Raw genomic sequence first — 15,872 nt, 5'->3', positions numbered from 1 at the left:
ATCACAACAGCACCTGGGGCACACTTGGGCTGTGGCATTAGGATGAAAATGAGCCCTGGAAGTGGCCTATCAAGGCACAAATATACCGTATCTAGGCTAAATACATTTCTTTTTTTTTTTTTTAAGTGTGCCCAGGTTTGGGCGACTAAAGCTACTTGATTCAAATGAGTATCTCAGCACGAGGCCTGTTTTGTAGCTGTTATGAAACTTTTCATCACATCACATGATCCTCGTCAGCAGATAGCTTGTGTCTGGTTGTCATGGAAGTGTAGATGTTCAAACCTGCATTGTTTTCAAGCACTGCCAGACTTCTCTTCCATGTTGTCTTAATTGTCAACATGTGATATGTTGAAACCTCCAGTACAGCTATTAAATGAACCTCGTGGTGAGATTATTTTCTCGATAGCTCTTTCAAAGGTCAATATGGTCAAAAGCGTGGGTAAAGGAATCTGTTGTTGCTGGTTATGATTTGTGTTTTCCACACTGACTTCACAATATTCAGAACTGATTTATCAGCTTTTTTTTGAGTATGTGTCATTTGGGGGAACATATTAGTTTTGGCTGTACTGCTGTGATTCTCTCGCATTTCTGCATTTTCTTGTCTATTTTTTATTCTGTTCATTTTATCTTCCTTCTCATTGTCTTTTGTTTTAATGCAAGACAGCTCTATTCTCGTGTGTTTCCAAGACTGGTGTAATCCCTACATTTGCAGAAAGTTTGCCAAGCTCCAAAATAAGTTGACTTACACTCTGTACTTCTGTAAAGATTATAATTAGACATCCAAACCAACAGCCGGGCCTCCTCCAGGGAAGGCTCCTTCCATTAAGGCAAGTTTGCTGTTTTTCAGCACGCATGGCACAGTGACAATTAATGGATACTCAGGCTTTTACTTGTCAAAACCCCTGCTGAGCATTCCATTCAAAGGCTACAAGAAGTGGTGTTAAAATGTTTTAATAATTCATGGTTAATTTTCCAACATGTGACTTTCTATCTCCAGAATGTATTAGAGAGATTTAACCGAACCTGAATTACTTTTTTAATTCTACGATATCCGCAACTGATGTACAAGGGCCAATTTTCTCAACAATTGTCAAGGGGGGATTGTTCTTTCCTCTTGAACACGATGACAAAGTGAAGGGTTTGTGTGTTTTTAACACAGTGTTTTTGCTTGGAATAGAACAAAGTATTCTCTTACTATAGGGTAATAATAATAATACCAATTTATGTTGGATAAACTGTATTAATTTACAGTTCAGCACAGTGCAGTTAAGATAAAATATTGATAGAATTGAGTATAAATGTTACTTTATGTTTGAATCGCTCTGAATCTGACAGATTTGCAGAGAAAGATGATGCACCACGCAAGACAAATTACAACACAGAGTTTGTACTTAGGATGAGGCGAAGTAGACACCTAGCATTTGACACTTGGAGTTTGAGGTCTTTGAATGGTCAGTGATCGGAAGCATTTATGTATACGGGAAAACCAATGAAAAGTAGAAGGGAACTTTCATATGTCCAGCAGCTTTAAACACCACTGTGTCGTGCGAAAAGTGCTAAAACATGGGAAGTGATGTGCTTTTTCATTCTTAGGAACAGCAACAGCAGAGCAGTTTAAGTGTTACATCACAACAAACAATTAAATGATGAGAATACAACTGCTGAAAATAATAATGGTGTGAAGGAAGAATAAATCCAAATAAAGGGCAGTCCACACCAGCTGCCTTTCCAACAATCCCCATCCACTCCCAAGAGGAGTGCATCACTGTGCAGCTCTGTGCACTTTTTCAAGCTCTAAGTGTTTGTTTATTCCGCTGGCATGCACGCATCACGCAAATCCCATAAACTTGTGAATGAAGTCGATTATGATCACCCCAGTTTTCAGTATGAGCTTTGCAATTTTACCATGGAGATACAGTGAAGGTAAACTTTTCTTGAAAACTATTTTTGTCCTTTGAATTTCTAATGTTACTCAGCGGGGTAAAGACAGTTCATCCAGCCACTGTCCTGCTGCTGACAGGGCAGTGACGCTGTTACAGAGGTCTACATAGTTTTTGTGTTCCAGTGAATGAACGCTGCAGTCGTGCTCACACGCCACTGACGGGCCTGGTTTAAATTCACAGTGGGAAGGAACCCTCTCTCTCAGTATATATTTTAGTGCCCCTGTGACTTGGAGAGGTTCAATGTGCTTTTCAGGCTGTCACGGTTGTTTAGCAGTTCAGTGTAAACAGATTGCTGCATTCATCCTCTTTTCTTTATATTTGCCATCTCCTGTCATCCAGCTGAAGGTGCTGGCATGTACCGTTTGCAGCCGTGCAGCTGCTCAGGCGTACTGTGAAGCTGATGCTGGTGTAAAACTAGTAGAACGTGCAGACAGCTGGATGGAAGCGCACTGTACTGTACCTCATTCTGATTTTATAATGGGTGAATTTGATTGATGCATTTGCTAAATATACTGCCCGCTCAACGCACACAAACATGCAAATAGGTTTCTGATGTTAGACTGGTGAAGGAACACGCATCGCTCAACATTAAACCCTCAATAAAATGAAAAACAGTACAGTCTGGTGTGGTTTAAAGTCATGCAGGCGTATGTGGGTGAAATACGATGGAACCATTAAATCATGGCCTCTCCTATGCTATAGCTTAAGTACTCTATGATTTACTTATTGCAGTAAGATAGGGGATTTTTCATTAGTTGTTTTCCACAAGGTAGCTGTGATAAAATTAATCCAATTAGAGCTCCTCTTAGGCTCTGTTGCATACTAATGCTGGCTGTCCCTCAGGATCTCTCCCAACAGCTGCTTTGGAAACAGACTTCAGGCTGATCAGCCAGAGGTAATGCACTCACTAAGGCCATTTGTTAATGTTTTACAGCCATCTTGATGTGTATAATGTTTGTGGGAGGAGAGAGGAGGAGGGTAATAATTATCCTCTCGCCTTTTACCTAACACCTGTAATTTTTGAATTTTTAAACTCGTTATAGCAAAAATGCTGCAGAAACACAATTATTTCTTCTGGTTCTGTGGATGTAGAAGGATGAGACAGGAGATGCTGACAGATACTCAGACTGGCCACAGTAGCCGTGCCTAGGGTATTTTCTTGGATTGGGACTGTTTAGAGCATTATAAAATAATCTTGTTTAAGTGGAAAAGCTCAGAATCCACATCAAAGGTAGTTCCACCCCTAAAATGATGCCAGTTCTTTGACCTAAAGTTGAGCTGCAGATGTCAGCAGACATAAATTTATTTACATTGATGAATTCAGTTGTGCAGGTGTAGAGTATGACTGTCATTACCTTCAAAGATGCTCAGAAGATCTTAACTACGAGTCTGTGATGTTGAGATAACAAGCCTCCAATGTCTACATCTGCTTTCCATTTTCCTGCTTTGTTTTCTCAGTTTCATTTGTTTTTTTTTTTAATATGTAATAAACACTTAATACACAAGAGAATTGCTGGTTATATTAAAGAATCCATGGGCTTATGAAGGCATTTCACTAGCATAATGTCAACAGATGTGGTTTGGTCAGTTTGGTCAGGACAAAAGCATTAACAGAGGAAACAGTGAGGCAGTCCACACTTGGAATATTGCACACTCTCTAAAGTTTAATATTTACATAGGCAACATCTCTGTGTGAAAGAAAAGCAGCCACCACATGCTACAGTAATTATGTCAAAATGATCTACCGCATACATACAACCACATAATTTCCTAATGGGCTGTAACCTTTATAAGATACACATTGTCATGTGCTACACACTGTTGCAATAGGGTTCTATATGGTCTGCTTTTCTTTCACATGGGAGTTCAGCATGCAGACTCCTCTTTTTCTTCTCCTGAATACAAAACAATCATCACAGCGAGGCTTAACATGCTTCCGTTTGCGCTCCCTCCCCAAGTTTCCTCACTCAACATCACAGTCACATTATAGTCACATTATATTTTCTGCTCTTCTAAAGTGAGTTGTGTGTCTGTTAAGAGGTGGGTAGAAATACATTCTGGAACAACACAAAGGTGTGATCTCTCCCAGTCAACATGTGTGTCTTTGTGGGCAATGAAAATCACCAGATCGGTGTTTTGTTATTGTTGCCGTATTGTACAGGGATCCTCTTTGTTTAGTAGTGCGACTGGTGACAGCAGCTCAACATTAAAAGCAAAAATCAGTATTTTCCGTGGGAAAACAAAGGGAGTACGTGTGTTGCTGCATTCAGACTATTTTCTTTCTCTGTCAAACATTCAAGTCCACTGAGTCGCTCATCTTTGGTATCAAAAACAGAAACTCCATTCTTGTTGCTTTGGGAGAGAGTTCGCACAAATCTACTCAACCATCCAAGATCAGAGAATGTTCACATAAATGTGTATTCTGTTTTTCGGTTGTTTCCCTCCCCCCCTTTGAGTCTTTGCATATGGGCTATGAATACTCAGCATCAGGGAAAATACTTTTATCTCCACTTCAAAATGTCAAACTCAAAGCAATTGGGGGTACACAACCGTTCAGCCCTGGCAATATTGAACATCATTCAGAGGGAGAGAGAGGGAGTGTGTTAGAGGAATGAGAGAGTTGGTGAGGAGAGACAGAGCGAGCAAGCATGTGTCGGAGAAAGAGAGCTACAGAGCATGATAGAGGACGGAGTAAGGGGGTTGGCTAAGCAACCTTGGTGCAATTTGTCTTCATGCAGCCGGCCCCTCGCAACGTCCTGCAGGCCCATGCTATTTTCCCTGACAAGCTTGTCGCCTCCAGTGCAATAGGTGATTTACCTCTCGCCGTGGCACTGACCAACATCCCATTCTGGGAGCAGAGCAGAGTAAATCAAAAGTCTGGACTTCACCGTTAATCACTAATTACAGGTTGGACGGTGAAGGTTGATCCTTCCCGGGGGGCTGAGTCCCCTCAGGCCTCAAATCAGACCAAAAAGAGGAGCCAAGGCCACTTCCTCCTCTGATAAATCTCTCGCAGAGGAGGTGCTGGACTCAAAGAGTTTGAGTCGGCTCCAACAGCCCAGACTCCCATCTCTCTGAGGAGTTTCTCATTCAGGTCGGATACTAGCCTCCGCTTCCTTCCTCCCTCCCCTCCGTCCTCCATCCACTAGCTAAAGCTATGATGGAACCTGCCTTGCCGTCTGTCTGCTGACTTTCTTCTTTAAATTCTCCCTATAACTTCACACATTTCTATTCCCCAAGGGATCAGCGGCAAATCGAGTTTGTTGCTTGCACCGTATTCCGAAAGCATTAAGATACAAGGGGGCTGTAATTGAATGGTTAGGGAGGACATTATTGAAGGAGATTTTTGTCAGCTTATCCACCCGCCACCACCTCAGCACCGTGAAGAGCACCAAGTGGCTGCACGGTGTGTTGATCTGATGGCTGTAGTGTTATTAGAGTTGAGGGAGGATCATGAATTAGCCATGTGTGACTGTGGAAGATCCACGTTCCTTTGATTCTTCACTTTCTGCATCAGGCCCGACTTATTGTGTTCTACTTTCCTCGTGGTGGTGTTCTCTTATTTCCTATTCATGCATTTTTCATAGGCTTAAGTTTGCTTGACATCTTGATTTGTTTGCATTTATTTGTTTTGGTCATTTTGACCCAGCATTTTCTTACAGTATGTAGCGATCAATAATGCCCTTCATTTCAACTTAAACCGCTTTAAATCTGCACTGAAGCTGAAGATGTGACAGTTTTCAACTCAGATCAACTTGATTTGTAAGAGAAAATGAGGTGATCAGTAAAATTATTAACCAAACTGTGCATAGTAAACATCCATTACAGCTTACAGACAGTGAGTGAGAGTGTCTGGTTTAGCTTTAGCCTCCTGTGCTAACTTATCAGGCAAAACAGTCTTTCTACAGCTCGTTTGTTCCCCCACTGAACCTTTTTTTTGTAGTCTCACCATGTTCCAAGTTCACAGCAGCTACTAAAAGTACAATGTAATCATAGCCGATGGAACTGATAGCCAGAGGTAAGAAAATAAAACCCAATTTGTAATAAACTGTATTTGGCCATCCCAGTGGTTCTGTGGTGTTTTACCAGCAACACCCACAAACAATAGTGGAGAAAGTCTTACGCTCTTTAGCTAAACTTCCTCTGAGAGGAGCACTTACTCACATCAGTTTATGACAATTTGTGCTTTAGCTCTTATGTTTCAATTTGATCCACCCTTCCAGATGACAAAAGTCCACCAGATTTGATATTTGATGAGTAGGTTGACTCTACAGTGTTGAGGTTTTCTGCTGCAGATCCACTTTGTGGAGATGTTACGAGTTACTTGTGTGTTAGTGCTTCAAATCACAGGTTAGCTCCACCATTTTGTTTGTTAAGACTACTGTTCTGCTGAACTTGAACAGAAATAAATTCCCCCCGCTTTAGCCTCATTTTTCATTTCTTTCCAGTCATTTCTGTTCTTTCTGGCCATGTTGGCTCTCATGTCACCCCTGCAGACTGCTGTGGTCATGTCTTTATTACATACAAACAGCCCTTAACTGATCAAACATGTTCCTTCAAATGATTCCTGTCACATTATGATGTCCACAGGGGAAATGTTTCAGTTTCTTTATGAAGTTCGTTATTGCTTTTCATGTACCACTTCAGCCTCCCTTTTCTAGTTCAATACAAGGAACAGGTTATGTTCATGACAAGATGAATCTCCCTCTGTGCCGGCCATCACAAGGCATTTTCATCATCTACCAATGAAAGAGACTGACTAACAAATGAATACGTTCATGTTTGCTTTTTAGAAATGAAAGACTGATTGGCTCATTAATGAATGTATGAACTGTTTCTCCCTGTGCGTCAGGGATGCATAATAACAATGAAACACTTTATTTTGAAATTCTTATCTCATAGTAGTACAGTTAAAAACAAAATGGTCAGGTGTAATAGCCTGATAATATACGCTGGCTTCATGGAGCTGACAATGTTCACCCCGTGTCGGCTCAAAACATATTTTGTCAGGTCAATATTAGTGGTGGTGCATTCAAATTGTATAATATTATTGGATGTTTGTGTAATTTTGTCTGCAAAGCAGTTAGAAAAGTTAAGCAGCAACAGCTTTTTTTGAAAAATATATATTTTGGATCCTGATTATGCTCCCCACGTTAGAAAAAAAGACATGGTTAAGGTGCTGTATTTGTGCTGCAAATTGTTTTTTCAAAAACCCATTAAATAAAACAAACAGTCCTGGATTTTTGTTAAGCTCCACAGAACAGTAGGACAAACTTTAGCCTCACAAATAACCCCAGAGCTGGATCCACTCTCCACTAAAAGTATAACCATCTAGACTGAGAGTTACACTCCACTCAAGAAGAAATGGCTGTTATTAATCCTCTAATTTTGATGTAATCCTGGCAGAGATTTTCCTGGGCTTAAGCACAGTTTGGGCCAAATGATAGATTAGAAGTCTTAACTCGGAGCCTCCCACTGGACAGAAGTATGAGTTGTCTCGCGACTTCAGTCCGACTGGCCTGGATCTAACGGGCTCGCTGAGTTCACAGTTCAAAGACACAACAAGTGGACCAAACACAGCAAATAAGTGAGAAGGTTAGAAAAGCATTCAGATGCCGTTGGTACAGGGCCTCTGGAGTCATGCTGTAATTTAAGGTGCTCTCATCCACATTCTGTGGGCTGTGGCAAGTGAACGCTGTCTGCTGGACCTGCTCTTTCATTAGGTTTTGTATTTCATGCCCTTAGGAGCAGAACAAATTGAGTCTCTGTTTCCTTTTGCCCCGTTGCTCATTACCCAAGAGAAAGATTAAAAAGCATTCTCTCACAGGCCACGTTACGTAACACCACCAAAGAATGGAGGAGTGTACATTGTGTTCATTGTCTCATCAAAATACTGGACACACAAAAGGCGTTAACCAACCATAGCCATGCTGACCTCTCACTAACCCACCCCGGTTTTTCTTTGTCTAATGGGTAAAACCGTGGAGAACACAACCACGTCATTATCACCAGAAACATGTTTTAAAAACTTTTTGCAGGAAGGTTGAATTGAGCAAAGCACTGGTCCAGGTCCAGGTCTGTTTCCATGGGGAACCTCTCTGCCAGTGCAAGCTTTTTCTTCCATGATACTTTCATCAGAGAGGATGCACTCCGGGGCTTTTACAACAACGTGAAGAGCCTCGCTTGTTTAAAACCTTCAGAACACTGAGCATGTTAAAAATACTCCGACTTGGAGTCACAAAGCAACACGCTTAGGCCAGCAGCACTGGTGCCTCCCAAAAGTGTCTTTTTTTTGTACCTGTTAGCTAAAAAAAAGAGGTACATAGTGGTGGACCCACAGTCCTTAGAGACACTGATAGAGAAAGTCCAGCTTCCATTCTAGTATCATTACATAAATTATGCAAAGTATTTACAGAACATTTAACTTAATTCCTTCCCATTACTTTGCAAATTGCAATAATTGTGCTGCCTCAGAGCATCTTTTGCTAAAAAAACATCTGCCTCTATAGCACAACAGCAGCTAATTGAGACACTCTTGTATTTTGTATTGTTGTTTTCAGACTTCATTAAGAGAAAAATGTGGGCAAAACACAAACTCCTGCATTGTGAAGTGTCTCTGAGTTTGTTCCTCTGAATTACGAGCTGTCACAAGAAAGAGAGGTCCATCAAATTTCAGTTGTATGAAGTATAGGCAGACTCTGACTCGAATGCTCTTCTTCCTTTGTCCAAGCTAACTTTCTCAAATTAAAAGTTTTACAAAGAATTCAAGTTGTTGCCAGCAGCGTAATTTAACATCTCAAAACTTAAATTGAGTCAGTCTCCTTCTCATCTCACATTGTGTAATTTTTTTCCTCTCGCCAACAGATGTGTACCTGCTCACCCTTCCAGATGACCAGAAAGTGAGCGTCACCACTGTGACAGTTGGCCAGAGCGCCGTGTTGACCTGTGCCATCACGGGGGAGCGAAGACCTCCAATCCTGTGGAAGAGAAACCATCAGTATCTGAACTCCTTGAACCTGGAAGACATCAACGTAAGAGCCGACAGTCTTCACTGTCTGATTCATTGTTTATTGGTAGCTTTATTGGCAGGTGAGATGAATAGATAGATATGTAGTTGACACACAGATACATAGGACTGATGGCAGAATGGCTCTGACACTTGGAGTACACAGGTCTAATCATTGCGTTTTCAGGTTGTGAAGCATCATCAATTCTTAACGACTGTTTCAGAGCCGTCCTCTTTTTTTTCCCCAATCACTGTAAATTCCAGATAATTTTATCCGATATTTCTTCCTCATCATATTTCCACTTCATTTTTTTTGGCAGTGGCTCAGATTGTCAGCACATTTTATTTGACTGTTGGCGCTGGCTTTGTATTGTAGGTCTGACAGTAATCCAGGATGTCAGTTTGTGTTCTTGGTGTCTGTGTTTGGAGACTGCTGGGAGGGACAGGGATTTCAGACAAAGAAAGAAGATGAAGGGGGATACCGAAGGGGTTCAGCCCGAGAGGAAGGACCTACTTTCACAATTCAGTGCAAGACCGTATGTGCTTATGTGTCTCTGTATGTGTGTTGATGCTGAACCATGGCCCCAGACAGCCCTCTGTGTCACTTTCATCCACATCAAAAGGGGCAAGGACACTTGTGTGGCGAGGTACAGAAAAGGCAGACCTCTCTTGCCTTAGCTTTTTCCTCTGTGTGTGTCAGGGCTGACCGAGATGAGTGTGATACTGCTGTGCATAATTAAGTCAACACTGTCGCAGTAGATAAAGGGAGACCCAGCGAAGCCACTAATGTAACATTAAATGTTGATGACCCTTAAAATGAGTAAGAGGCGCCCAGCTGTCGCCAGTCATCCTTGGCACCATCAACTGGCTCTAAACTAGAGCACTGGTTCTGGTTGTCGGTGATGTGTGATTCCCATAAAGAGCAGCACTGACGGTTTTTAGGCCATGCGTAAGAGAGTAACAGCTCCTCCACCGTTTGCCTTTTTTTAGCCATTTTCCATCATATATTATGACTCCTTTTAAGCCATTCGTGGCTGAAAAGATGTATGCAAGTGCTGGATGTGACAAAAAAAAGAAATGTCAAGTCAGATTACTTCCTGAGAATGCTCTGAATATCTTTTGGGGGATTTATGGGAGGAAAAAAGGTGCGAGGTCTTGTAAGGTCAAGTGAGGCTTTGATCTATCTTTCAAGTAGTTTTTATTCCAAGAAGTGTTACTTCTTTCTTTTTTTGCAGATTCAATAGAAGTAGTTTATGTTTCATCTCCTGATATTGCCTGAAGACACATAGCAGAGTTCAGTGTCCCGACCAGGGGTGGTCTTTGTCTGCTCTTCACACACACTCATCAGTTTCCCGGTGACTAATATCAGATCTTGCACAGGTATATTTTCAATTCGGATGTCAGCTCAGGGATGAAAGCTTCTGCTGCCAAATGCCGTTCAGTATATCCATTGTGGAAAAGCAGCTTAGTGTGAAATTCGCTGGAATAACGACAGCTAATACAGCAAGGACTTAAATTGACTTATCCTTTAAAGTTGTTGGCATTGCTATAATTTTCAGAACTTTTTAGAAATGGCTTGTTTTCACCTTTCCCTGAGGAATTGCACAGCCTTCATGTTACCCTTTGTTGAGACAGTAGAAAGAAGAACAGTCTTGGTAAGCAATCAAAGCTTGGCCTTTTGTGGTTTGCAACCATCATCCTCCTGGAGAAAAGATCAAAATAAGATTTCAGTCCACAGAACTCATAGCCTAGATAGAACAGAGCAGAAAGACGAATGCAATTAACACTTTGCATTTTAATTAAGCATGAACCACTTTGGTACCCCCCAGGACCTTTATATTGTCATTATTTAATGTTATTGCATAAAATAACACTTCCTGTGTCTCTATGGTACATACAGCATGTTGGGTTGATGCCAGTGCAGCCTCATGAAGCAAGACTCCGAGTTCTTCTTCTGCAGGGACTAATCTGTCTCTCCAGACTGAGAGAGCTGTACTTTGACCCTGGAGGTCTGCGATTGTCAGATTTGATTTTTTGTTGAGGTCTAACAAAGCCTGAGTTTACAACCTCTGCCACTGCACAGATTACCTCCAGAGCAGCGGCACTAACACAGAACACCACCAGCAAGTGAATCAGCATCAGTGCTAACGGTCTCTTGTGGCTCATCAGAAAACTGTGTGCAAACCACGCAGCACCAAGAGAAACTACCAATGGAACTCGAGCAGCACACCAACGACGGCTTAAACCAGATTTATTTTTGGCTCTCAGACCTCCAGTCAATCATTGTTGTTCCTTCCAGAAAGGAGAATGGATTTCGTCTGCACCTGGCATCCACAGACTAATTCTAAATTGCCTTGCAGACAATTTCTGTATAATTGCTGGCTGTTAATATTTGTCAGTATCCACTGCCAGCCTTAATTAGACTCATATTCCCGTGAGTGCACATGGGAGGTTTATGTATTCTAATCTCGCAGGTCTTCCCAGTTTAGAATGTGGTTATTTTAGAAATTCTGCCGACATTCAGACTTAGTAAATCGCGCATTAATCCCAGTGGTGCGCTTGTATCCCGGAGTTCAATAGAGCCTCTCTAAATTTTGACAAAGCAGCTTACTGTAATTCCATGAAGTTGACAGTTGCTGGCTATTGCATCATCATCATCCAAGGCTGTCAGTATTTCAATCCTCCCTGAGTGGCCGAGCCAAAGACACAGCCGTCTTGTGTGTGTGTGTGTGTGTGTGTGTGTGTGTGTGTGTGTGTGTGTGTGTGTGTGTGTGTGTGTGTGTGTGTGTGTGTGTGTGTGTGTGTGTGTGTGTGTGTGTGTGTGTGTGTGTGTGTGTGTGTGTATACATTCATGTTTGCATTTGGGGATGCTGATTCTGTGGTCCCAAAAGTAGTTTGAAAGATGAAAAATGCATTTGATATTTTGCAATTCTTCAAAAGTTTGAAAGTGCATTTTGGAGAAACGTTGTGAAGTTTGTACAGTGTTCATCAGCTACTTTTTGGGGTAATATGTCCTTGTTGGTAAGTCAAGTTGCAAGGTCACTATAAAAATCTATCTGATTTAGCACAAAAATATTTGAATTTGATCATGGAAAAAATGTGGAATTATTAAAAATAGAAAATATTTTTGAACACTGCAGCTTCCACAGGAATAAGTATAATGTAGGAAGAAGTTCATCTGGACTGAATCTTTCTTCTTATCTTGTCGACTGGAATAGGTGCTTTTTTATCTCCCATAATACTCTGCTGACTTACTGTATTCTGGTGGCTTTCACAGTATCTCTGCATTGTGGAGATAGACCACATGTAAAATTACACCTGTGTCATTATTTAGAATATGTACATTCAGTTTAGATCAGTGTGTGCCTCCTGGAGTGATGCTTCCTGTGCTGTGTCCAGAGGATGAATAGATGAAGCTGTGCAGCATTATAAAAGATAACTCATGAATCTTACTGAATCACTGTAGCCTGTTTTGTTATGTCTTTAACTTGAATTAAGGAGGATTCTGGGAGTCCAGAACCACACTCACAAACACTGTATGTATGGTATCATGTGCACTACAGCAAGCTGTCACCTGTCTGCTTTCAAACCTGTTTCTCGTGCCTTAATGCCTTTATTGAACCAAACCTCTGAACGTTTGACCTGTTTTTCTGCCCAACAGATCCCGTCTCAGGTAGGCTGCGCTTCGTTTTTAGTCTCAAGACACTCACATTGCTTCACTCACTTTTTGTTCCATTCACAAAAAAGCCTACAAAGCTAGTGTCATGCCTACAAAAGATGCACGATTGTTTTTGTCAATAAATCCTGTGAAAAGGCCGAAACCAATGTGTTTGCCCATAACTCAATGCTTCGACTTCCTCAGTCTGTCTGTGGCTCTCAGCCTCAAGCGCATTCATTCCTATTGAAGATGTAAATCCTCAAACACTGGTCACAAATATGTACTTAATTATTTAGAAAGCCTAAATAATTTCCTAAACAGCAGGACAAAATAAACAAAGTGGCTGTGGTCATGGTAATGAAGGCAAATGTCAACCATTTATTTGTTCTTAAAATCTCTGTACAATGATGGAGGTCTATGACACAGAAATAAGCTACACGGACCCTTATTGTTAGGAAGATCAGTACATTTTTGGTTTTAGCCTTTTCCTATTCTTTATTGTTTAATTATCGCCAGACTTTAAAGTTTGCATTTATTAAAAGTTAAACCAGAAAACAAAAAACTTTTGTCAGTGGAATTTAAAGCATCACACAAAGATTCAAAAGTGACTTGCATGAGTTGAGAATCGAGAGTTAAAGGAAAATGTTTCTGCCCATCAGAACCATAATCCTCCCTGGATTTTAAAGGGTTGACTTATCCAGATTACAGGGAAAAAAACATTTTCTCATCTACCTCTTGTGGTCACAAAGCACTGCAGATGCTTGCAATCCAACACTTTTTGGGACTGTTTCTTTGGTAAAAAGTAGTTTCTGTGAAAGCTCTTGACAATGAATTGTGTGGATGATGCAGAGCAGTTGGGAATATTGTTTTTCGGAAAACAAATGCTGCTGAATTTCGTTAAATGTAGCTTTTTCAAGCTGTAAGCACCACAAATAAATGTACATTTAACTCCATTATATTGGTGTGGAGGCAGAAATGTTTAGTTTAAAAACATTGGCAAACTGAATTTGTGTGCCTACACCACCAGAGGTAAATGAGGAAATGTGATTTTTGTAATTTGGGTGAACTAGCCTTTACCTTACAGGCCAAACTACCTTCTGTTTCTAGTTGTGTTGCCTCAATATGCTTTCATTACGGGGGAACACGTTTCTCTCACTTTCTGCACACACCGCAGGGTTTTTTCACCCTATGTATTATGTTCTTCTCACAAAGTTCTCTCAAAGTTTCATTTGGCCCTGGTACAAACTTCTTCAAAGACCATTTTCTGAAATGCCTCGTCACGAGCAGAGGTTAGCTATCCAAAGAGGTGGCTCTTTAGTGTCCTTTCAGAGGTGACCCGGCACTGACAGCTTTATTAATTATAGTTTCTTGAAGGCTATGGCCTATTTGTAAATCCACCTCTGCCTGCCCTTGTCTCCCCTCCCTCTGAGTATTCGTACTCTGGCCTGCTTTGTCTGCAGGGAGCTGGGTGCTGGGTGCTGCTGATAGCTGAGGGTGGTGAGGTGAGGTGGAGGAATCATGTCGACAGCCTCCGCCGTGGCTCGTTCCACCCCTCTGAGTTTCATTTCTCCCCCCATTCATTTTTCATTTAAGAAGGTGACACAATATGCTCTCAGCCCATGGGGGCCAAAACGCACCATCGATTTCCCCTCATATTGTGAAGCTCTGACGCTTCACTCAGCCCGAGCCGTTACCGAGCTCGTAGGTTAGATCGGAGCAAACCAGAGCGAACTGATAAACGCTCTGCATGCCTGTAAACACGATGGCCGACTCTCCTCGCTTGTCTGTTGAAGGCTGAATACCAGGATGTAAACAGCCAGCAAAGATGTGATTGAAATGTTAAAAGCTATTTAACGAGAAAAGGCACTTTTCTTGTTATGAACTCTCCTGAAAGAGGACTGGTAATTAGGGCTCAGTCTTCTTTTAATAAAAGAATGCTGTGTTCATTTATAAGAAGTGAGAAGTGCGGGGGCAGACTCATGGACATTCTTCAGAGTGAAAGTTCACACCACCAAAAGATATCTGAATGATTTTTTAATGCAAGACAGCAATCAGCAGTGAACACGTTCTGGCACATGGCCTTCATCAAGTTAGTGGGCAATGAGGAAAACCCTAATGAAGGCTGAGTGTCGGAGCACGTTCTCGTCTGAAAAGCCGCTGTGAATTGGAAAGTGGAGAAAGCCTATTGTGAGCACAGGCAGTTCTTTTGTTTGGAAGATGTCCCTGAAGAATTCTAATTTCCTGATTAAGTGTGCTTAAAAATACTATCATCATACAATGTAATGTAGATTTGAGTTTTTCTCAATTATAAAACAAATTTCAACTTCAGAGATGATTTTCTATTTGAAATAGAGTCTAACGTGTGAAGAAATGACTGTAATGTGAAATAAAACCTGGCCTACTTTGCTGAATTACGTATTACTTCCGAAAACAAATGATTCATCATGAACAATGCTATATAGTCATTCCAAAACATGTCTCTGAAGGACCCGACAGGCAATTTCACAAATAGCAGCAAAACTTTGCAAAAGATTTTTCACTTTTATCTTTGAAGTCCAAAATTTAACTTTGAACAATTTGAAAAATATGAACCGAGAACAGGAAAGAGGTTGATGATTTATTGGAAACAATCAAACCCCCTCTTTTTATTCAGTTTATTCTCTGTTTAAGAATATAAGACCTTAAGACTCCATATGTTAAAAAAGCTCATTGAAGTGACTTGTCAGGATGACTTTTAACTGCAGCATGATCTTAACAAGATGGCAGACATTCGCTCTTTGCCAGGCAGATTCATCACACCGGCGCACCGTCAACGGGCTCATTAGCTTTGGGGGCTTTTATCTGTGCTACAGCTGAGTAATTTATTCTTCTTTCCGTGTCCAGCACCATTTTTTTTTGTGTTCACTGGCTTAATAATCACAACACAGCATGAATTAATCATGTTTCAGTTGGCTCTACATAAGTTAACATCGTGGATAGGTTTTGGTTTAATTACATCTTTTGTGTTTCTTTAAATAGGCCACATGAGAACTGAAGTGCAACATGTTTGTGTATTTGTGGGACTTGCATGTTAACCAGAGGGTGACATCTCACAGTTTGGCCTTTTCAGGGACAATGATATTTGAAATGAGCAGCAGATGTTATTTTGACTGACTGTGTGTCTGCAGCGCTGTATTTCCTTGTTTTTGTTTTAAAGCAGCTAACGCTGTGTAATTTGACACAGATCAATTATAGCCTAAGTCCCTTTCCATCAGATCACTTTGCT

The 15,872-nt window shown here is 41.1% G+C and overlaps 1 protein-coding gene across 2 annotated transcripts in view; it reads left to right on the top strand.

Moving 5' to 3' along the window:
* fstl5 (follistatin-like 5) overlaps positions 1 to 15,872 on the top strand; it is a 154,252-nt gene that overhangs the window by 93,473 nt on the left and 44,907 nt on the right. The window contains exon 7 of one of the 2 annotated variants that reach the window (XM_070962486.1): positions 8,808 to 8,974. In XM_070962486.1, coding sequence (XP_070818587.1) covers positions 8,808 to 8,974 — 167 coding nt within the window. Of the gene's footprint in view, positions 1 to 8,807; positions 8,990 to 15,872 lie in introns of both variants that reach the window. The other variant, XM_070962485.1, reaches the window with a different exon arrangement.

The sequence above is a fragment of the Chaetodon trifascialis genome, chromosome 5, assembly GCF_039877785.1.
Source record: "Chaetodon trifascialis isolate fChaTrf1 chromosome 5, fChaTrf1.hap1, whole genome shotgun sequence".
NCBI classification, from domain to species: Eukaryota; Metazoa; Chordata; class Actinopteri; order Chaetodontiformes; family Chaetodontidae; genus Chaetodon; species Chaetodon trifascialis.
Note: the sequence above shows the minus strand (reverse complement) of the source record. Positions and strands in the feature narration are given on the sequence as shown.